The sequence below is a fragment of the Periplaneta americana genome, chromosome 12 (genome assembly GCF_040183065.1).
Source record: "Periplaneta americana isolate PAMFEO1 chromosome 12, P.americana_PAMFEO1_priV1, whole genome shotgun sequence".
Lineage (NCBI taxonomy): Eukaryota > Metazoa > Arthropoda > Insecta > Blattodea > Blattidae > Periplaneta > Periplaneta americana.
Genome location: NC_091128.1, coordinates 59,535,566 through 59,561,286, shown reverse-complemented (window position 1 = coordinate 59,561,286; position 25,721 = coordinate 59,535,566). Strand labels below are relative to the sequence as shown.

Here is a 25,721-nt window from a genome sequence, read left to right as displayed (position 1 = left end):
ATTGATTTTTTCTAAAGACGAAAACATATAGGGTGTATTAAAGATATCTCGCGAAGGAAGTATTGTTCCTTTAAACAAAAACATTTAGCTTTAGGATACGTAATATGAAAACACGTATTCAAACAGCGGTTTCGAAATCCCGCGCGTTTTCTTCCAAACAAATGGCAGCTTTCCGCTGCTTTAATTTGGGAACACATCTCTCACTTCTCCGCTACGACGTGGTAAGGGCTCGAGTGTGACGCACGCATTATTTGTACCATAATATTCCTCCCCACTCAAATACACAATTATTATATTAAAGTACGAAAACATATTATAATAGACACCATTCTGTAATCATGTTGAATATTGTTGAGGTTCAAACATAATTAGGTCTCTGATTCTTAGGTAAATAAATATTTTATTTGCACTGTAATAGAAACTCGCAATTGTGTTTTAAGTTTCGGACGAGGTCACCTGAGCATACATTATATTTCAAAATTTATTTCACATAAAAACATATACTTTGAATTTTATTATGTAAATACATAGTTTCAAATATTTACATAAAAATTAATTTTCCAAGAAATAATTTTCGACAAAAGTTCCACTTCAGATTGATCATCACCAAACTATTTAGTGCATTTGCTTAGACGTGACAGCAACTGTTTCTCGGAATTGTCTATCTGTGGAACTGATCACAAGCGATAAAAGCTGTCACCACTACACGTAAAAACTGTACTGTAAATAACACACATAAACATTGATATGTCATCTAGAAGTGCCTTGTAATTTATCATAACGCTGATTCAGGATGTAATTATAATTCCATAAACATCAGCTGCCTCTGTTTTCGTTTCAAATCATAAACTTGTCTCTAGGGAGTGCAAGTTATTCCTCAATGGCCAGGGCGCTCTTTTTCCCCAGTACAAGGCAGTGTTCCGCGAAAGTCGTCAGTCATTTGCGATGGGCAAATTGAGAATAAATCTCATTTTGTACTGTAATTCTTCAGCAGTTAACAACACAGCAGAATTTAAACTGGTGAGTACGCATATTGTTTATATTCACATAAAATAATTGAGACATAATTAAATATTTTTTCTCTTTTTGTCATATATTTTCCAGAATTTTAGCATATACAAAATAAATATTTCCCCGATTTTTAGCACATAAAAATAAATATTTCCTCGATTTTAGCACCTAGGAATCCGAGCCCTAAACATAATATACAGCCCGACCACAGCGTGATTAAGGACGGAAATATAAATAGGATAGATTTTGATATTTACTGTATACTGACAGGAGGTAGCCAACGCGAGTACATTTGCATCATGAGTGATGTTCCTTGCTGTGTGTTATCTGATTTCACTTACCATTGCATTTCGTCCTGACTTCTTTCGCGGCTACTTCAGACCCTTGGTAACTGTCACCGTCAACATCTATCAGAATGACTCTGACTTGGTAGTGGGTTGCGGGTTCAAGTCCAGTGATGTTGAAGACAACTTTTTGTGCAGTGACAAGTCGCGGCTCCAGTTCAAGCCACTTCAGCGAACCAGATTTCTGCGAAAAGTAAAGATTTGGTGCAGGTTTCTCAGCGCATCAAATGGAATAAAATTTGCAGAAGAGTTTCCGCTGTCAGCAGAGCGTCTCCTGCCTTCTCATCCATTCTCTTTCTTGTTCTCAGTTTCTTTTCCTCTCTCTCAAATTTGATCATAGTTATTCACTCACACGCACTCAGCAATAGACTTATTTTTCTTTTCTTACTCATTCACTCCCGCAGTTCTTCACTCACTAATTTACTCAATAGAAATTCAATACTAATTCGCTCAGTCATTCACTCATCAAATCACTCACTCTCTAAATAATACTTCACCTCGTTTCCTCAACCATACAATCTTTCACTCATCTATTCACTCGTTTCCTTACCCATTTACTCGTTTCCTCGCCCATATAATCGCTTTCTCACCTATTTATTCGTTTCTTCTCCCGTTCACACCTTTCCTCACCCATTCACTCGTTTTCTCATCCATTACTCGTTTGTTTGTCCATTCACTCGCTTTCCCAAATATTACTCATTTTAAACTCTTCAGTTTCTCATCAGTCACTACCTGTATGTATATATAAGTTATATCTGGTGGCGTGGAAGAGACGACATGATGACCTTAACACTACCAGAATAAATACATTTATTATTATTATTATTATTATTATTATTATTATTATTATTATTATTATCAGAGACAGGAAGTTTAGGCATTATGAATCATTAAAATAGGCAGGCAAAAAGGCATCATAAATAGTTAAAATAGGCAGGCAAAAAGGCATTATAAATAGCTAAAATTCGCAATAAAAGGCAATTACAAAAACCTTGCACTAGACCCACAACCTTTCACTTTCCACAAAGGGATTTCGGCAGCAAGAAAAGCTTTACATAAGTCTAATGCAAATTGAGATTTTCGACTCGATGTTGCAATTACTGTTGGAAGCAAAGAAATCTTCTTCCCAGTAGCCTTGGAAAGTGCATTTTTGTGTTTTGTTGTACTGATATGTTGCGATATGAAATATTTAGCTAGCTACAACAACGTCGCAATGAAAACTGAAAGCAAATAACCGATAAAAATAACGTTAGACCCGCACTCATTGTTGCCTTGTCAAATAAACGCAAGCGATAATTAAAACGCTTACTATTACACATTTTTGTACGGCAGCACTCATTGTTGCAAAGAGAATATGAACTGACTGAAAGACAACAATATACATTCGGTGAAGTCATTTTCATTGTAGCGGTTATAGAAATAAATTAAAATATACCTGTAAGCAATTTTTAATAATTAATAAATAACAGATAAATAATCAAATAAAGGCAAAAAGCATTTATTTTGTAAATTAGGCATTTATATTTAAAAAGGCAGAAAAGGGCAACATAAAACTGTGACGTTTCAATCACAAAGGTGTAATTCGTACAGATTTACTTTCAAAATGAAGATAGATTTAACACATTTAAAAATGCGTTCTGCCAAAGTTCCGGTCTCTATTATTATTATTATTATTATTATTATTATTATTATTATTATTATTATTATTATTATTATTATTATTATTACCTTTCCAAAACATAAGCCTACTTTTCTTTCTCAATTATTCACTCACTTGTTGATTCAACTGTTTTTCCATAATTTATTTATTAACTCAATAATTCACATACATATTCACTAATTTTTAATTAAATCAGTAATTCAATCATTCATTAATAAATAATTTATTTTAAAAATTTCATTCACTCAATTTCCTCACTTAATCAGTCTTGCATGAAGTCTGAAACGCACTGATTCTCTTAATTGCACACTCAATCAAAATTAATCATATTCCCATTATACACTCAGTCACTTCGTTACTCAGTCGCTAACTCGTTCATTCTATCATTGACCCATATACAGTATAACCCAATCTCTCAATCGCACTCCATTATTAAATCAGTCGCTTATTAACTTGCTCATTTACTCATTAGTCATTACATATTCTGTTACTCACTAATTGCCTCAACGATTTTCTCAATAATTCAATTCGGTAACTCACACTTTCACTAAATCAGGCATACTTTGGTTGACAAAACACTCAATTACCCATTAATACTAAAGTCATTGTAGTCTTCGATGTCTCCAAAACTAATACTAACTACGATTAAATATTGAGGGAATGAAACCAGAAGGACGTATCAATAAATTTTTCGATATTGAGATATTAGTAATGAAACCCATATTGTACGTTTGAAAACAATCGTTTGAGAATTACAATGTACATGAGAAAGACTCATAGAAAGTATCTTATGTAGACAAGGAAAGGAAAAATCATTCCATCTTTATATGGCTCTACCGTAACCTTGCAGCTTTTTTGATACGCTCTTCTGGCATGATGCCCAATGACATTGCTTACTGTGTATTGTACTTGGTAGAACCTCGGAGTTCCCAGACCTTTCTGGTGCTCGGAGTCCAGACTGATGGTGACCATCATGTCAACGAAATTGGCAGATACCTCCGGAGCCACCGTCAGATATTTATAGGCTGAGAGAGAAGGAACATAATTTGAAATACACGCGAGTTAGATGCTCCGATTGATTTGACCATTACATTACATCATCTTGTTATAGGCCTACAGTGCACAATTTTATAGAATTTAATAATTATCATTTTAATATTCTGAGCTCAGTTTGTTTTTAGATATTATTCTAAATATATTGAGAATTTTGACGGAAATATCCCTGAAAATAGCAAAAAGTAAAAAAGATATATTATAAAACAAGTTTATAATGTTATACTTTATGACATGAGTCAATTTTTGAGTTTTCTAATTTTTACGAATGCAATAACTGTATAACATTATAAACGCGTTTTATACGTTATTTCTATACGACAGCATTATAATAGTACATTATGCAACGAGCCTATAATGGTAGTAATTAAGACGCAAGTATGTTTGTTTATGAAACGAGTGCAAGCGTCTTAATTACCATTATAGGCAAGTTTCATACGACTTTTTATGCTCGACCATATTTCTAACTTGAAATTATTCAAAAGTATTCATATTATGGTTATGTAAGTGAGTAGCGAACTGACCTGAATTGTGAGATGTGCGCAGACGCGAAAGTATTGATTTTTCCGAGGCCGAATGTCATTGACCTTGATATAACGTAGAGAATAAGATGAACATTAGTCTTGATATAACCTGGAAATTGATTTAGAATTGAAAAACGAGATGACAAATTGAATTTATTTGAATATTATTTACAATTAACGCTAATTATTATAGTAACAGAACATAACCTTCTCCGACAGTAATGGATTTCCAGCCTCCGTGACTTTTCGCTAATTGTCTTTCGATTGCATATCCGAGAATAACCGATACTTGCGGTTTTATAATGGTACAAAGGTGATTTGTCATTGGCTGAACACCTGAACTTTAATGAATAGGTGTACTTTAATGAGGTGCATTAAAGGGCTACTACCAGGTGTATAATTACTACATTTCGGCATGGTCGAGCATAAAACAATTAATAAAGAAATAACATCACATAGAAGGGTTCAGGGGAAGAACCTGCTAAGTCACATTTTACAGTTTTTACAGTAGAGCAAGTTTAAAGTTTAAAGGGCCATTACATTCTATTGCCTCTGAGTTATCATTACTCAAATATTTCTGGCTTAATCAAGTTTTTACTCTGTACAATTAAACCACTGAAATCTCTACTGCCTGAGGTATTACATGGCATCCAAAACAAAAAAAAAAATTTATAAATGTGAATGTTCACCATTTGGAACATCTTCTGTGACTCTCAAAGCATAACATTATCACATTGGAAGTACGTTTTTGTTTTGTTGTTTTTGATTAGGAGGGTGACAATGTGATACATTTTTGAACTCGTCTTAATGTGTGTAATCAATGTAACATGATTAAAGTATGTAGTGCTATTTGAAAAACTGATGACGTCACGTGTATCTTGTACCATAATGTAGTTACATTGGCTTCACTTCATATACAACACTTATTGCAGCATAGATAGCACTTACAAACAATTGTGTTCAAGGACCAATACTTTATGTTGAACTGCTGTGTAACTATCCATCCAGTGCTGCTCATCGGAGTGACTATAACCGCGGAGGAATCGCAGATTACGAATAAAGCTCTCCACCGGTGATCTCCGATACTATCGTAGGTGGAACAGGGGACATACGGAGGGATGCGGGGGTTCGGAGCTAAGCGACAGTTAGCTCAAGGACGACCGGAGAGTACGGACTGACGGTAGTAATACTACTGTTGTGAGTGGAATAAAATGGCACCAAATCGGATATCCGTCGCATGGAAATTCTTTAATTTAGTTGAAGGTAATAATAAAGTCGCACATTGTAAACTTTGTGGGCGAATTTACTCTAAGGGTTGTGGAACTTCGAATTTGTTAGACCATTTGAAGCGATCGCACAATCGCGAACTTGATGAAAACAATTACGCAAAACATTTGATACGATTTCTTTTTAAATTGTTTTAGTGCTATCGTTCCCAAAGGCTCACAGTCTATGAAAAAGTCTTGAAATTTGTCTAAAACGTAACTTTCGAGGCAATAAAAAACAAATGAAATATTTACAAGACGACTTGAGTTATATTTTACTGTTTAGACAACTTGAGTTATATTTTACTGTTTGGATTAAAATATTTCTGAATGAAACTAAAGAAACATCTGGTAATAATATAATTACAATTATCCTTAAGTTAATATCCACTTATATTTTTATTGCAGAACAAGAGTGGCGCGTTTTAGAAGAGGCAGTTCAAATTCTGACACCTTTTAAGGGGAGAGAATGGAATTTTTTTTTAACTTTTTTCCGATTTAGTGTAAAATATTAATTTTTTGTATGTAGAGAGCTCATAGCTGTGGCAACTCAACCAAATAAAAATATTTTGAAAAAAAAAATTATTTGGGCGCTCAAATTTGAAAAAAAATATACCCAATGCAGGATTGTACCAAAACCGATATATCTAAACCGTTTTTAAAGATAGATTCAAACAGTTTTTGCAATGTATTTGCAAAAGCATGTTCTACAAACTGTCTGTAACAGAATTTTGGTATTAGTCCCTACGTTTTTAAAATAAACAATTAAAATTTAATAACAATTTTCTGATTTCCTTTATTGCAAACAAACGGACGTATTTTTAAAATGAAATGAATTAACAAAATTCTGTTACAGAGAAAAGTTTTCTAATAATCTAAAGAATGAATGTATCTTTAATAGTTCAGAAATTATATCCATTTTTGTCTGGCAATGTAGCAAAAAAAATGAAGTTACTGGAAACCGTCAAAAGCGGGCGTGTGATTTAAAAATCCATAGCGCAGGAAGTTTAAAAATGACGTCTCAACATCCGATAAGGACACAAATACCCACAAAATGTTATGCAATGCATATCAAAGAGTATTTTAAAGAATTTTTTTTGATAATTTAATTTGCCGGAAACAACAATAAAAGTGGGCGAGTGATTTAAAAATCCATAACGCAGGAAGTTTAAAAATGGCGACTCAACATCCGATTGTTTTCCCCCCACCAAAAAAGACCATCCTCTCCCCTTAACACAATAATCACAATTCTGTCCGGTGAAGAATCTGAATAAATTATGTTGGACAGTAAACTTTATCCCATTGATGGCCCACGTTTCTTTTGTTTCATTCTGAAGCTCCCTTGTATTTTACGTTAACTAAACCGATTAGAATAATAATTGACAAACCCTGTTTGCGATTAAACGAGAGTTTCTAGGAGAATTAAAGTATAAATGTTTACATTAGCTACTGAAAAGCTTTACTTCTGCGTTAGTTTTGCAGTTAGATTGAATGTTATTAATTTGATCAATGACATAAAACTAATACGGCTTTCCACATATACCATGAATTTCAAAACTAGAAAAAAAAATCTGTCAGCTAACGTAGCACTTTAAGCAACACAAAAAAAAAAAGAGCCGAAGAAAGAGAGAGAGAGAGAGAGAGAGAGAGAGAGAGAGAGATATTAGCATAAAGGAGAGATTAAACAACAACAAATTATAACTTATTTTAAAAGATACGCGGACGTCAGCGGACTCGAATCACTACCTGATCCGATTAAAGGAATGCTCAGCGGAAAGTGTATGTCTGCGCCACAGCACATATACAGCCTGCGCGGCATCAATCGGAGGTAACCGGAGGTCTCCGATTGAAAGCGCGCAAACAACCGCTCCGGAGAAAACCTAATCATAAGCAGCACTATATCCATCTGAGTCAGTCTAATTCATACAGTGCCTCTCTCCTTTCATTACAATTGTCAATTGTGTTTATCGCTTGTAACATTGCTTGACATTGCGTTCGATTTATATGTCATTTATTAAAAAAAATAATCAGAGTTATGCTGTGTGTGCAGTTTACATACGACCCCTACTACCTAGGTTTTGTTGTGTGTGCAGATTACATGCCACAAATGTACAGCGAAGGTATGGGAAAACATATACCTGAATAGTGTGTGTAGTTTACCTCCGCCCAAAAAATGTACCTTCCCTTGCAAAGAAAAACAACTGCGAATGGAAGGGAAGTACTTTCCCTTGAATGATTACTTTACAAACTTCTCTGTACAGTTTGGCCTTGATTTCTCGCAACGTTGCGGCAGGGTTTTTAGCTGCTTACCTGTATTCTAGAGTCGTTCCAAGGCGATAGCAGCTAGTGACTGTGCATGGATGATGGCCGCAATGTTAGTTGTTCCTTCTGCCCAGATATGCAATACACAATATAGAATAGACTGCTTTTCATTTCATAAAACAGCCCTAACGCTGATTGTCGTCTGATGTATTATTTTGCGAATTTTTCGTTGCTTTCCAAGGGATCTGCTAGTACTACAGTAGTTTACTAATGACACCTATCATGCATTAAATTAAACAGGAAAATTCAAATATTAATGTGACATAAAGAACAAATAAATACATATTTCACCAACACCACAGCTCATATTACCCTTAAGGCAGAAATGAAGCGCGGGAAGAAAGACACTACTCACGTTCCTTGCAATATGGTGGGAAGTAGCCAGGCTCGCAGCCTCGTTTGCACACGCCGGTGAAGTTGTCGCACATGTCGTACTCTTCGCACAAACTCTCTGGCGGTACGTTGAATAAGAACAGGCCAGACTTCTCCCTGTCACATTTACATCTTCCACAATTCTGCCGGCAGTCGGCGCCATATTTCCCCTTTTCGCAGGCTGAAAAAGTAATTCACAACAATGTAAATGCAAAGACATAAGTGAAAATACTCCAAGATGTTACGCGTGCCTTCTTAATCGAGATCTGTAGTGCCAAGGGCGCATGTACATACTGTAATTTCAGCACGAATGATGCTACGGTAGCATGCTTCCAGATTCTCAGCGCCTCTGATGGAAAGTGATTGAACTGCGTGAATTAATCTTCTGATGGAGTCGAAATGGTCCTGTTTACAGCTGAAGGCTTGGGTGCCTCGGCAATTAAATATTAGTATCCTAAATGAAAAGAACTATTTCTATTTTTTAAAATGTTGGCAGTCAGCAAATCATTTTTTATGCCCACAATTGTTACAAGTCTTGAAGTTGAACAGAAACACTATATCATTAAACACTAGACACTATGAAAATATCGTAGGCCTAAGCAACGAAATGGCTTTTCTTTTATATAATTTAGTGTTGAATGTTCCCAGATAAGTAACGATGGTATACTTTATACTTGAATATTTAACACAGGTAGGCGTAGGCCTACAACTTCTACATATGGAACTACATCAGATAAACATCAACATGTTCGTTAAACAGAATATAAATACTCCGCAGCTTCATTACCGTTGTTAGCAAAGAGGAGATGATACTAAAGGTATTGGAGCTAAATGACAGCTATAAGCAGTATGAGATGAAGATAAATGCAAACAAGACGAAGACCATGGTTGTCGGAAAAAAATAAAGAAGATAAACGTGAAATTCTAAATGAGGCAGTAGAGCAAGTGGATACCTTTAAATATAGTCCGGATGAGCTTACTTAATACCCTAAGAATGAAACCTAAACATTTTTCCTCCATTACTACATATACTAGTGGATTATGGCGATTTTCTAGAACGCCATTTCGTAGTGCTTTAGGAATAACATCTTAATTACGAAATGGCGTCCCTGTGCTTAACATTTACTAGTAGAAGTAGGATTTGAAGTAGTTTCTTGGGTGGACTTATTTTTTGCCCACCTGGCAGCAATTGCATATTTGACTTTTGCCTTTTTAGAATTAGACTAATTTCTCATCACAGATTTAGGCCTAATGATCGACGTGGACGTATATGGAAAAGACAATGTCTTCCTAGATATTATAATTTAACTTTTACGTAGCACATCCTCGATGACTTCCATTCATCACAGCACATTCTTCTGTTCGACGTCTTAGGAAACCACTCAATATTTCAAACACCCCCGACTGATGTGCTGGCAGGCGTTGAAGACATGCTCCTGTAGCGTTTGAACACCTCCAATGGGTGTCGCATACACTAAGTTCCTAAGTGTTCCCATAACCAAAAGTCCAAGGGATTGAGATCTGGTCATGGTACAGGACCTCCCCGGACAATCCATAGAAGATTAAATACCAGTGTTCTATATCGTCTGACTGATATGGAAATGGATTGGTGTTCCGTCATGTATTAACCATAGTTGTATTCTTTGATGATATGGCACTTCTTCTAGCAAGACGGATAATTGGTCTGCTAAGAAACGTCGATATTAATAACCAGTTAATCTACGGGGTAGAATGTGTGGCTCTGTTAACCGGTCATCAGCACACGAATTTTGAAATACGTTTTTCGTAAAAACTATTAATTTTAGGACTCACGTTAATTGGACTTTTTCTTGTTGTGATGCATACTACTACTACTCCTCAAAATATTACACCCTTTTAACACCATGTATATAGCCCATATGGCAAACCTCAATTTTGAGTGGATGGTAGAATACGTCACGGATACGGCCTGGACTCCAACAGTAAAGAAAACTACATGCCCAGATCACATATAGTGTAAGAGATTGCCCATCCTAACGTTAAAAACGATAACATGTGTGGAAGAGAACAACCATCAGGATGGCCATCGTCGATTGGAAACGATCGCTAGATGAAGTATAGTTACTCCATGCAATTCAAATGAGAATTATAGGCCTAACATGAATCTTGCGTAGTAACTAGATAGCAGCATAGTGACATTAATAAAAGGTGTTCCCATCAAAGCCTATAAGGCTGAGCAATCTGTTATGTAAGTGATCAGGGCCACATGATTAGCCTTTCTCCAAGATAGCGGACTAGCTACTTGTGCTCTGAGCAGTTTTGAGGTTAAGTACGACGAATTCAGATATCAGTCAGGGAAAAATACATTCTCCCATGGGGGTGACAGCATTCATTGTGACTAATATTCTGTAACTTAACGTTTTGAAGATTTTAGAATAAATCATGCTGTGTAAAATGGTTTAGCGCCATTGAAGATTGGTTTTTTTCTAATAATACATGTTTTGATGTTAATATCTTTCATGTGTACTTAAATTCTTTATTTTCGAGACTCAGTTACAATTTTTTTGTTCGTACGTTTGTTACTTTGATGTGTTTTTGTTGTCATTTTTTAAATAGCTTAGCTGAGGGCCGATTTCTTCCTAATGTAAAATAGTACAATGCGTTCGTAGCTCGGCCGGACCGTTCCGCGGCGGCCTTGGACTGGATGAAGATTGGCGCGCCTGCCGCCAGAATTACACGTAAACGACCGGCAAGTCATGGGTACGGAACACTAACTACTCTACTAACATTAGGCTTACCTGCATCACAACAGATGTTGAAAGTGATGACCTTCAACTCGAACACATTCCCTCTATCTCCGAAAACAATTCTGGTTCACTCGCAAAAGTTCAAATTGACTGATTGCCTGTATTTCTCCCGTGATGTTGTCCTTCAATTCTTGTAACGTGTGCGGATTTGATGCGTACACTTTATTCTTTAACGTTCCCCATAAATAAAAATCGCATGGAGATAGGTTAGGGGAACGAGGTGGCCACAATCCTCGACTAATTATTCTGTCACCAAACACACTTCGCAATTCATGCATAGCATTCGCAGCGGTGTGCGCTGTAGCTGAATCCTGCTGAAACAGCCACTCAATCGTTCATTTCTTGTTAGTACCGGAAAAAAATGATTTACAATCGAAGTTCTATAAACGTGTGAATCAGCTGTTGTGTCGAAAAATATGGGACCGATAATTCTACTCGCACTCACTGCACACAAAACCCCAACCTTGCAGCGTGGTGGGGAACTTCATGAATAATATGGGGATTTTCGGTAGCCCAGTATCTATTGTTCTGAGTAGAAAGGTGACCGTGAAGATGAAACACGCTTCATCAGTGAAGAATGTTAAAAGTGGGTCCACGTCGTCATTATGAACGGACTGCAAAAACCAATTGCAATAATTAACCCTACTTACAAGATCTTGTGGTTGTGAAGCATGAACTACAGTTACCCTGTAAGGCTTAAGTTTCAGAAGTTTCGTTGCCATAAAAGCTGACGTCTTGGAAATGTGAACCTCTTGTGCTAAATGTCGCTGTGATTTGCGATTTGCGGGGTGAGTGCTCTAACCGGGCCCCTACTTCAATTAAGCTTCTCTTCTGTCGATACACGGCGTTGTTTGAACATGTTTCTTGTTCAAAAAAGATCCTGTACGTATGACTTTATTGACAAGGTCATGAACAGTTGACCTGCTAGGAATTCGAACACCTGCAAACAGATGTTTTAATTCTCTTACACCTTCTTGCAGAAGAGTATTTCACATACGTTGTTCTAAAATGTACTAAACCATTATTAATAGACACTTTATCAACACGAGACAACACAATTTTACTCACAACACGCGCACAGACATCTTTCCCTCACGACAGATCCAACTCGGTTGACTGGCGCGTCAGCGGTAGCTACAGCGCTACTCTGGCGGCAGGTGCGCCAATCTTCACCCAGTCCAAGGCCGCAGCGGAACGGTCCGGCAGAGCTACGAACGCACTGTATTTAGATTACAAGAGACGGAAATGCAGATAGAAAACGTTATAATCCGCCCACATTTAATGAAGTACGCGTAGCTATGACATTTATAAATAACGATGTAGTTTCCGTAATTTGATAGGGATTTAGAATTTATCCAAGAAAGAACAATTTCTCTTCATTCATTTAAACATTCTAAGCCATAATTTTGGTACAACGACATACGCAAATTGCTTTTTTCCTTGTGGTGAATCGGGGTAACCTAACATGCACATAGAAGAATATGGAAATGTAACACGCAAAAATATTCCAGTGTTCCAATAGACCTATAACTTACAGAAACTGCTATTACACCAGGTAAGTTCAATCCAATACTATAAGGTGGGAAGCTATATCAACAGTGTCTTACGTCTACAAGCCAACAACAAAATATTAGAGGTATCATGATGGCATGGCAATTGTTAGTAAATATGAGAAATCATATATTTTAAACTATGAAAATGCAATCCAAGTTGCCCAGAAATAAGAGACAGTTTATATAGAGGACAAGAACTTCATCAATTTGTTGGTTTTTTATATAATCAATTATACGTAGACCTATAGATTCATATAAAAGATTCCGTTGATATTCCATGGGCTATTTATAGCAATAATAATTAGTCAATGCGTATCCGCAACAGTGGAGTGCACATTATGTATAGCCGCATTTAGTTCAGAAATCCTCCACAACTACGAGGGTGATTAAAAAAGTAAAGTAACAAGAGCTCTCGCGGGTGACATATTCTCTCTATTATTCGTATTTTCCGTCAGGGCCGTAGCAGCAGACCACAGCTTTAACATGCAGCCATTAGATGGCGCATATGTTGCGTCAGATCCTCGCAATATCGGTTGTAAGATGACTGTGCTAACGGAAACATGGTCAAACATCGAAGTGCGTAATGTGATCCGGTTTTTGCGTGTGAAGGACACCTCACCAGCAGAAATTCATCGTCAACTTGTCAAGGTGTATGGTACGAATGTCATGTCACGCAAACGGCGCTTCCAATGGGAGGTACTGGGCCATCATCCCTACAGCCCCGACCTGCTGACGCCCAGTGATTTCCATCGTTTCGGACTGTTGAAGAAATACCTACGTGGTAAGCGATTAAACACCAATACGGCCGTTTAGCAAGCCGTCGTGACGTGGCTGCTATGCAGGAATCGATGCCTTGGTCTACCGTTAGAACAAGTGACAAGAACAAGCATGGTGATTATGTTGAAAAGTAATGCGTACCAGTGCCCTACTACTGTGTAACAATATATTTGCTTGTGAAATGAAGTTTGTCCACGAGAGCTCTTGTTATCTTACTTTTTGAAGCACTCTTGTAGTTAAGGTACAGGAGATCGTAGCCAGTTAACACCATGCACTCACGTGTGTCACAGTAATATCCCGTCAACCCCGGAGCACATAAGCATGGCAAGTTCGGACGGCACAGCTTCATCCCTCGGCAACCACTAGCAGTGTAAGTACAACGGGCATCGCATTTCGATCCGTATGTGTTCTCTCCACAACCTGCAACACACAATAGATTGTATAATACGTGAAGAGTTTTTAAATAGAAATTTGGTAATTGAGTTAATAATAACGAGGAAGCGGATTTTTATGTGCTAAAAAGTAAATTATTTATTTTAATATGATAAAAACACAAACATTTTCCAAAACATTAAAAAAATTTGACTGAAATACCTCTTCTGTTGTAGAAAGGTAACCTGTAGTACTCACCAATTACAGTTAAACATTAATTGGTCGTAGTTTCGTTACAGCTGCAGCCAGTGCTGTTGTTGGGGAAAAAAATTAACTCACTTTACAGTCTATTTCAGAAGTCTCCAGATTGCCTCATATGTAACTTCTTTCATTGGCTGTCGTTTCCTACATGCTGTTTCATCTGCCATCTCGCAGCCACGATAGTGCATAAAGGTGAGGATTGAACTCTTGAAGTGGATAGCCAACACTGCTTATGATAACAGCCCATTTGCCCGAGAGACTAGGAGAGTATTTCTCTTATTTGATATTACTTCATTCATTGTGCTGAATGATCTTTTGCGCTCTGATGTTGAAATTGGCAGAGTGTCGGTTGTTTGTTTTAAAATTTTCAGTTCATGTGTTTCAGTTTCACAGTCAATAAACTCACGAAAAGCAGTTATGAAGAGTCGCCTTTCCAGAAAACGAAAAATATTGTGGATTCTGTACACACTTACTAACTCCAGTGATATCAGTTTCAAGAGCCCAGTTTTTTGTGTTAACCAAATTCAGGTCATTTACAAGCAAAATAAGGTTAAAAATGAATGGGCCGGCGACAAATGTCTAAGTTTCAGAAACAGAACAGTGGGCATGTCCGTTTCCTTGAAGCTCTAGTTCACAAGATGACACAATTAAACCATGTAATTATGCTCTATTTTGTTCTAAAATCTATATATATATAATTTGAACTGGTAATGGAAATTACGGGAAAACGGCTGAACGGATTTTAATAAATGACCCCTCATTTTCAAGCTTGGAACCCAAAGTTTTTCAGAAAAATAGCAGTTTTCAGTGAAATGTCAATTTTCCTACAAAATTTTCCTATTTTCCAAAATCCATCTTTCGTCAGTTTTGAGAATTAATTGCATTTCAGCGTGATTTCAATATAAAACAAAACACACACTACAATAAACAACACGCCATTACATGAAGGCCATGGCCTGCAGGATTGCTGATATATTTAGAACTCAAATTCAACTGGTTATTAAAAACTTTAAGATTTACTAAAAATAATTCGCAGGTCTGATTCTGCGGTGTGTAATTTTCTGAGTACAGCTGTGTATTAAATATTAAAATCTACAAAACTTGAGGTGGTTTGATGACATTATTACCATTAAAATCAAATATTATTATAGTTAATGCCATGATGTGACTATTTTCCATTAATTATACATATTAATGCTATACTGATGATATGAAAGTGAAACGTTTTGGGATTATGTAAGTAGATGTAGAGAATATCTTAAGTTAGATCTTCATTTCTATAATTTATATAACTACAAAACATACGTAAGATAATAATATTGTTATTAAAATTCAAATATTTTTATAGTTATTAATCAAGTGGGGTTAGGTCTTTTTCATATACTTAATGGCGGTGTGGTGTAGATACTTATATGCGTCATTCTCTTCAGTATTGACTCGAGAAAGCGCAAAAATTACAGTTCCTAAGGAAAGACCAAAAGGTATTACTTACTGATAAAATAAGAGGCCTATAAAATTTTGTAGTCTCCCGATCATTTCAGCAAGATCTCTTAGCAGGATAAAATGGTTTTACACTCTACATTTCAAACTCCACATGCAGCAGCTATATCAATATGCTATGTCTATTGTTCGAAAGCATAGCAAACCTGACGTTTTTTTAACTTTCGCCTACAATCCACAATGACCTGAAATAGCTATTGCTTTCCTCCCGCATGAAAAATCCACTGATCGTCCTGACATTGTTACTTGCGTTTTCTCGTTGAAACTCAAAAACTGAAGGTGGATAGGTTCACGAAAAAGTATTTGGCATAAAAAAACATTCAGAGGGAGTATGTTTCAATAATATGGAAACAAATAACTTTCAAAATGTCTGGCATTCTTCGTTGAAAAATATTTATTTGAACGTCTAATGAACTAAGTTTGCAGCATTTGCTGTACAAGGCTCTAGTATGTTATAAAATAAAACGAAGGGTTGATTCCAGCTGCATCAGGGCCTCTGAAGAGTGAAACAGCAATAAAATTGATAAATACTAAATCTATAGAAACGGGGTACAAAACTTATCGAAACGAAGATGAACGAGAAAGCTACGTAATAAGCTGGATTAACGTATGAGACATTGTAAAGTATGGTCTAAACCAGATAGCATTGGTTGTAGTAGGTTCGAATTTCCGTTAGTCTCAATTTCTTACATTACAAATTTACCATGATAAGTTTATATAAACACCATTTACACAAGTACCAAGTAGCGACATTGCCTGGAAGTCGATTGAATGTTTAGGAAATAGCATAACCCCTTCTGCGAACAACACTCTTGTATGTCAATAAAACCGTCTGCATTTATATTTGATTTATAGCTTCAAAAATTATTTAAACTACGTACAACATTAAAACATGTTACCATTGTAAACATAGAATTTAGTTCTATTTGTTTTAATAATGGAAATATTGAAATGATACTGCTTACCATTCTTCAATTCATATTGGATTTCAGCTTTCTAGTTTGTGTAAAATGTTATTTATATTTTAATTCGCTGAATGCACCTTTCGACATGAATTCGAACACTGTAAGCAGTTTCCACTTCTTCAGCTGTTTGTTATTTTGCCATTATGCAGATACGGTGGAGTAACAACAATGACCCCTTTATCGGAGTTAGTGGCATGTCCAGTGACATCCAAGACATTATAAAGGATAAAATAAAGAACAGTCAGAAGTTCTCACTTCAGATCGACGAGTCCACCGATATTAGCGGTCACGCACAACTTCTTTCCTACATTCGGTACATTCATGGGGATGTAATTGCAAGTAATTTCTTATTTTGCAAAGAACTGCCCGAGTGAGCAACCGGTGATGAAATATTTCGTACAACTAATGAATATGTGGTCCGTAATGAATTAACATGGGAGGATTGCGATAGTTTTGTACAGACAGAGCCACTTCTATGACATGCGAGTGAAAGGATTCGTGGCTAAAGCACGTGAAGTAAATCCTGACATACGGAGCGACCATTGTCTCATACACCGCAAAGCCATTGTTGCTAAGTACTCGTATTTAGCCTACCATATCTTCCGAAAAATGTGGTGGACGAAGTAGTAAAAGTCGTGAACTTAATCAAATCGCGGCTTTTTTCGTTTTGTGTTAAAAAAATGCGATCAGAGCACACTATACTCCTGTTACATACAGACTGAAGTGCGATGGGTATCGCGAGGTAAAGCGTTAAAGAGAAGGTACTTGCATTTTTTATTATTAAGGGGTATAAGTACGTACATGGATTTATTTCCAGATTATGAATGAGTAAGCCTATCTAAGTTGGTACATCTTTCCGATATTTTCGTACATTTGAATGAGCTTAACAGAAAAATTCAAGGTAGGAACTAAGATATTCTGACTAGTATGGATGATATTCAAGGATTGTGAATAAGCTGAATTTGTGGATACAGATTATTGAAAAGGGGTCGTTTGAGATGTTCTCAACTGTATGGCCCGTTGCTGATGGTAATAAAGTGTTGATGGACTTAAATAACATTTAGTAATCTTGCAGCAGAAGTTCAAGAATTATTCTGGAGAGAGTGTTCAAGATTTCGACTGGATTCGTGTATTCAAAACATCTTCCGATTAACATATTCGTACAAGAGGAACTGGCAGATTTAAAAGAAGGCAGAACATTGAAACTAAAACGTCTCGAAGTGCCTTCGGAAACATTTTGGTTGTCAATAAGAAGTGAATACCCGGCTATCTCCAAGATGGCAGTTAATATGTTATTGCCATTTGAAACTACATATACAAGATGATTCACGAGAATTTACCGTCACTTACGGAGCTTATTTCCGAAGACATTCTGAGTAAAAAATGTCATATAAACATTTGTCCTAATCTCAATATTTTCAAAGGTACACTAATTTGAAGTTGTTTGTAAAATATATTTTTTTCTTTAGTTTTAAGGATACAAGAATATTACAAATAGAGAATGAACTATTCAGAAGTATCTTTTCTTTAATTGGCTAGTGTTCTGAAGCTAAAAATGTGTTGTTAGTTGCTTTGTACAGATTTCGTTTTTTTTTCAATTTTTAACTATAAGTGACATCATTCTTAAGCACTTATCACAAAAATTGTTACAAATCATACGACTTTAGGAACTTGATTCTTTACAGTTTAATTATGCATCCTAATGTACAGTCTTAAAGAATTTACGAGAGTGGCGTGATTTGTAACAATTGTTGTCATAAATGCGTAAGAAAAAGTAATTTTGTAGTTAAAAATCGAGAAAAAATTCTGTACAAAGCAACTATGGAATTTACAACACATTTTTAGCTTCAGAATATTAGCTAATTAACCCTGGAATGGTAACATGAAATTTCCTAACATAAATGGCAACGTGGGGTGTCATTAGACCCCTCTTATTATATTCAAGTTTGAAGATTGAAATATGGAACAAATGTAATATATTCTTTAATATTACATAGAACCAATATGCTTACACAAATAGAATTGAAAAAAGAAAAAAAATGTTGGTCTACAAAAAACAACTATAAAACTGTCCATTCGTCTGAGCTATTTCGGGAAATAAGTATGTGGGGGTCTGGTGGAAGGATTAAAGAAATGATACTCCTGAATAGTTCATTCTTTATCTCTAATATTATTTTATCCTTAAAACTAAAGACTAATGGTATTTTACAAACAATTTCAAATTAGTGTAATTCTGAAAATATTGAGATTAGGACAAATGTTTATATGACTTTTTGGTCAAAATGTCTTCGGAAATAAACTCCGTAAGGGACGGTAAATCCTCATGAATCCCCCTGTATGTGTGAACTGGGTTTCTCGATGTTAACTGAAATTAAAACCTCAAAGAAGGAGACACTCAAATCCATCGATGATGAAATGAGGCTTGCATTGTCAACGATTCCGCCATGGATCGGCCACCTGTGTGCAGCAGGCCCAAGTATCACATTGAAGATAATGAGTAGAGTTATTTACTTTAATATTAACTTACTAATAGAAATGTGTATTTTCTACTCTGAATTCAAGTTCATAAATTGTTAATAAATGCAAGATTCCATTTCTATTTTATAATAGTGATAATGACAAAATACATTTGGTTACATTACGTAATTATATTAAGAGTGTCACATATGTTTTTCAGAGGATTAACATTTTGGTGTGCGGTATTGAGTCTAGCCCATCTAGGATATGCCGTGAGTAGAGAAAGGTTGCGGAACACTGCCAGCCTACGCTATTGTACGTGTGATTTTGAATTCGTTGATATACAGTCATCCAGTTTTAACAGACGCATTGCTGAACAGTGTATGACATATTTTTTTGTGTTATATACAAGGTAAGTGCACTGTGAATGAGGACTAGACCATTTGGTGTGGCAGTAGTGCAACAGAGAACGGCTCTTCAGATACAGAAGAAACATGCACAGAATCAACTTCCGGAGAGGAGCGCCCAGGTAGTTCAAGTTCTTATCATATATCTCCTTCTAAACATCCGTTCAAGGAGATACGTGATGTCGGTGGAACGGTCTATTATTAGCATTTACGGAAACGGGCAAAAAAGGCGCTATGCGAGTGGGACTGATAAACTTCAAAGCATATAGAACATTTATGGAGTCTTTTAAACGGCGAAAAAAGAGAAAAATTACGAAGTTCGTTGCAAAACGTGAAGTTGTACAGGGATCACCATCATGAATACAGCTTGTGTTTTTGTTCAGAAAATACAATAATACGTTGACATCAATGACATTGAAGAGGGCTCTGTGTTCAACACCAATCAAAGCCATTTCGAGTCAATCGTACATTATCAGTGACCGGAGTGAGAACTACTGCAGCAAGTGTGCAGTCGGTTGCGTCTACCACACATTCCTATACAATACAGCGGCTTGTGACCATGTCAGAGAAATTAGAACAAAAATTGTTTATATGCTTCCAGGAAGCTGCTGGCAGATTTGGAAAACGAATTGCAGAAAGTGTTAAATCTCATACGCCACAGAATATTGTTTGTGATTGCAGTGGCAGTGGTAAAATGTCCTCTGATCTGGTCATTTCCTGGATGCTAAACGTCCTTAAATCAGAGCTGCATGGAACGTCCTTACTTCTCCTTGATTCATGGACGGGTCAGACTGATGCCACGTTACCATCAAGAGACTTTCGGACGACGTGAATCTGTGTATTGAAGTAATCCTGCCAAAAACCACGCGTTACTGCCAGCCACTGGATGTTTATTTCTTCCGTCACTACAAGTTATTTGCTCGACGAATTCAAGAAGTCGTTAGATATGAACAGCAGGCACCCAACCTTTACGACAGAATATTCATCCTGAAAATGCAGTTTCATTTATAACCAAATGAGCTCTCCGAAATATTCTCCCATATTACGTTATGCATGGAAAACTTCTGGTTACTTGCCGTAACAACACAAAATATTTTTCAAAAATATGCTGGAGGTGAACTTCAACATATTTTCTGGATGTAGCGCTGAAATGTATGCAAAAGACACTTTATAGTGTGTAGCTGTTGTGATATTCATCTCTGCTTTCAACACTCTGTTCTAGAGTTACACTACCATGCACAGGATTAATGTTGAATAGTAAGAATTATGTTACGTGTCAACAATTAATCGTATCTCACTTTACTCCTGTTTTTTTCTAATAGCTAAAGTGTCGCTGTCTCTATTTCACTTGAACCAACATTAGCCTATATTATAAAATCAAATAATATTATGATAGTTATTTCCTTTGAAATGTTGTTTTCTAATGCCAGGCGTTTGACAATAAAGTCATTTGACCTCTTGCACTCCAATATTTTTCAAAGATATTATCATGGTCAGCCAGTGAAGCACAGATTTTGAGGTGTTCCGAATCCATTTCATGGTTTGAGTTGCACAATGGGCAGTTAGGGGACTGATATATTCCAATTCTATGCAGGTGTTTGGCCAAACAATCATGGCCTGTTGCCAATCTAAATGCAGCTACAGACGATTTTGGTGGTAAATCGGGAATTATCTGTGGATTATGATGCAGAGAGTTCCATTTTTTCCCTTGAGATTGGGAAATGTTACGACGTAACACGACAAATTATTATAAGCACGAACGTTGCACTGCTATGTGCATAAGTGTCGGGTGTTACTACCGTAAGGCAGCTAAAACATGTAGGCCTACAAACAAAGTGTTACAAGAAATTGCGATATCTAATGGGCGTTTCTTACCATAAACTACGTTCTTTGAACCCTTTACGGCAATTGGAGACGGGAATGTGACAGGGTTCCCTTGTGAAAAGAAGTTAATGGCTACGGTTTTTTTGTGTCGCAAGAGAGCCTATTAATTAAAAAAAAACAAATGTGATATATTTTGAAAAGTAAATTCGAAGAAGCCATCCTGTTCATAAAAAGTGGAAAATTAATTTACGGCATATCCTCCTTTATGACGACACCAGTCCCCATTGAGCAAAAGTCACACACAATATGAAGGGTTCAGAGCCATAGTGGGCCAAGCGCCGTATATTAATATCGGAGAAAACAAGGGTAAAAGTTAAGTGAATACCATAATTCAATTAAACATATAGCAAGTAATATAAAGTATTCACATTAAAACTAAATGATATGTCAATTTTCATTAAACTGTGGTATTAACTTAACGTTAATCCTTGCCTTTTCCGTTTTTAATAAATGGCGCTTGGCCCACTATGGCTCTGAACTCTTCACATCTTTCTGGGAAGAGCTGCCACACCGTTTATATTGCATGAATTTATTCTCATGTCACTATGACATTGAACAAAAGCTTTGGAGGCAAAATATTTGCAAAAGATGCCCGAAGTGCAGAAAAGGCTGAATAAACAACCAAAGATCTTATTTGAAGACGGAATAAGGCAAAGTATCTTCCCGGTCGGTGGCAGAAGAGAACACTATTCACAAGCTGGGGGAATATTCTGAAAAATAATGAGGATTTGAATATTTTGTACGTATGTTATATAATGTTCACAGATAAGTGAAGTCCGGATCAAACTCGACTCACTAAGTGTGTTATATCTGTTCTTGGAAATGTCCATCGAATTCAGATCTGAAACCAATTTACTCACCTGTGCACGTCACAAGAAATTATGGAGCCAGGTTATTTGTACCATATGTGATTTATTTCATGCTCATGCTTACCAATCTCGCAGGTCTTGCCAGTGAACCCTGCAGGACAAACGCAGCCTTGTCTTTTCGTGTCGAACTTCCCGTCGTTGATGCATTTCAGTGAAACTGGAAGAAATAAACAAGGCAATGACAGACGACGGGATATATTCGCAGCGGTGGCAAATGTATCACTTCGCTAAGTTGTCACCGCTCAGTGTACATTGCAGTATATGAGAGTGCCCACAACGGCGCGAAAGTATCGCTGGGCGTCTGTGGAAGTGCAACTTTGACATTATGGATTCGCCTCCTGCGCGATTTCTTTCGCTGCCGCCGTGAATTTTATGATGTCGTCTTATGAGAAATTGATTGAAATTATAAGGAAATATCCAATTTATATTATTTATTTTATGAGGATTACAAATATGTAAGAAAAAAGGACAATATGGTATGAAATTGAATTGGGATTTAAAAAACTGTCAAGTTATTCATATCTTTAACATATCTTAAGAGAATAATTCTAGCCTGCATACGGTCTGTCTAGAAGCAATAATTTCATATTCGCATCTTTGTTATACTTTTATCAGCCCTTCAAAAAATCAGAACGTTGTTTCGTACAGAAATGTTACTAGAGATCCTACCCATTTGAAATTTAACATCTTACGAAGATAACGGTGCAAAGTTAATCATTTTATTGCATAAGATAAGATTTCATTTTTACAAGCAAATATATAAGGCTAAACTTAATAGCAATTTTTGTCAAAATTAATCTCATTCACATTTTATTCCCATAAAACATTTTAGAAACTTTTATATAAGTACTATAGGAAACAGTGGTTTCAATTAACATAGCTAGGCCTATTAATTGTTTTCATTAATCTTCATGAATTCGCACAGTTTTTCCCAACATTAGTATTCGCACTGGAAGGAATGGTGAATGGGAGAAGAGTTCAGGGCAGTAGAAGATATCAAATGATAGACGACATTAATGTATATGGATCATATGCGGAGACTAAGAAGAAGGCAGAAAATAGGAAAGATTAGAGAATGCTGGGTTAGCAGTGAAAGATCTGTCCTTAGATAAAACATGTATGTATGTATGTATGTATGTATGTATGTATGTATGTATGTATGTATGTATGTATGTATGTATGTATGTATGTATGTATGTATGTATGTGTGTGTGTATGTGTGTACGTATGTATGCACGTACGTACGAGTATTAGTACACTCTTGTGATCTGTGTTGAATATGACTTACTCATTATTGTAAATAAATTTAATATATCGTCGGTCGGCGATCAAAACCTCGTAACTCCATTTACAAGTAAAATCAGTTTTTTCCCATTACCTGGTAACAAATAACATTTCCCATGTTCTATTAAAGCATTGTGACTCCAAATCTTACAGAAGCTATCTATTGACCAATTACAAAGACCTCGTATCTCCTTAGCCTTTAATCCCAGACTCAAAACCTCGGATCTCCAGCAGACTGGAATCACGAGGTTTCCACTGCTCTTAATCTCAGATTCCCGGCCAACTAGTCACTAATAACGAGTGCACCTCAGCACATGTGTGGACTTCAGTCCTACGTTCATAGACAACTATGACGTAGTGCAGAGGGCGGCCACTAGAGGGAACCCAAGAGTTGGAACTTAAATCCCGGCGCCGGTGAGAATTTTTCTCCGTTCCATTACTCTTTCATCGCATGATGACGCAGAATATCTGCATGGAAATATCATATGTACTTCGGTACATTAAAATAATATATACGATAAGCGTAGATGAGATGAGATGATGGAGATTTGTTGGGATGCCATGCGGGAACCGTGTTGAGAATTGAGATGGCACATGGAAGCCGGAGCTGACGGAGAAAATCCCAGTGTTACCTGAACCGTGGGATTGCCCAACAAAAGTTATAAATCTGGGATATGTCGGGGATCGACCCTGGTCAACGGGATTATAAGTCCAGCGCTCTAGCCATTAGAGAATAGTGGCGGCATTCATAACATTCATAACAAATATAAAACAGAATGAACTCAAGCGAGAACATCACACGTGATTTCTAACAAACATTCGCTTTTCTTCGTCGAAATTTGTGCTGCCATCTACTTCCAGTGTAGCCAACATAACTAAGAATATGAAAAATGTTCTAGGCAAAACTAATCGCGTAGTTTGAACATACTTTATATTATATTAGGAGAAAAAAAGGTGGCATAACTGTAAATCCGTCACTGACGTTACTTATGTAAAAATTGAATAAGTTAATTGGATAAATGAGAGAGAACGTTTCACAAGAAAGTCCAGAATATGTCTATTCTCAACTGGACCATGGTACACAGGACTTTACTTGGAAAGTAGCGGGCTATTTCAGGCAAAAGGATGCAAACTGTTTCACTGTGGTTACATTTGTGCTAACAAAAGAGAAGTCGGATGCAGGGGCGCACGCAAGAGGGGAGCTACATGGTTTAAACCCCCATTGAAGTTTTTTTAATTACATATTTAGATTAGAATATTTTTTTATTCATAATCGTTTTTCCATCTATAATTCTTCACTGTCAGAATAACAAAATCTACAATGACTTAAGGCATAGTCCTCTTACCCCTCCTTCAATATAATCTCTGTGCTTATAGGCATCCGACAAGGAAAACTCAGTGCGCAGAAACCAGCGGGCGTGACTGTCACGCGCAGATGACGTATGCTCCCGTTCCCAGCATGCTCATACGCCTACTGCAGGAAGGTAAGAGGGGTATAGCATGCGCGTCGCCAGGAGTCCGAGCTGAGTTTTGCTTGTAGGATACCTATAGTGTTGCGACACATTCGAATTGTAACATTCCTATTTTTATTATAGACAGACCTACCGCCTAGTACCGACCTTATAATAAACTGAAGCCGAAACAATATGAAATTTAACTTGTGAAACATATTGAAAAGTTTTGACAGTCCAGCAGTGCAGATCTTAAATATTGTGCATTGTCGATTTTAAACTTACTTTAAGAGCGATATTCACCCGGCCGTTAGTTTTGAATTCTGACTTTATTTTGAAAGTTTGTTTAAAGTTTTGTGCATTTGACAATTCATATTTAATAATAATAATAATAATAATAATAATAATAATAATAATAATAATAATAATAATAATTACTTACACAAGATTTAAAATACCGATAATGTCAATTGTAAACAATTTGACAAAATACTGCGTATGCCACTGGTCGGATAGAATTTTAAATCATTCTCCCTACCTCACCCAATGCGATTTGCCATGAGCCCCCAAGAATCCGTTTTTATAACAGCCTATTGCAAGTTTT

At 36.4% G+C, this 25,721-nt stretch overlaps 1 protein-coding gene across 1 annotated transcript in view; it reads right to left on the bottom strand.

Annotated features, from left to right (window-relative positions):
• Nucleotides 1-25,721, bottom strand: part of LOC138710486 (uncharacterized) — a 157,018-nt gene that overhangs the window by 58,661 nt on the left and 72,636 nt on the right. The window contains exons 10-14 of the mRNA XM_069841415.1: nucleotides 22,447-22,539; nucleotides 13,947-14,087; nucleotides 8,535-8,732; nucleotides 3,913-4,040; nucleotides 1,353-1,539 (exon numbers count right to left, since the gene is read on the bottom strand). Coding sequence (XP_069697516.1) covers nucleotides 1,353-1,539; nucleotides 3,913-4,040; nucleotides 8,535-8,732; nucleotides 13,947-14,087; nucleotides 22,447-22,539 — 747 coding nt within the window. The remainder of the gene's footprint in view (nucleotides 1-1,352; nucleotides 1,540-3,912; nucleotides 4,041-8,534; nucleotides 8,733-13,946; nucleotides 14,088-22,446; nucleotides 22,540-25,721) is intronic.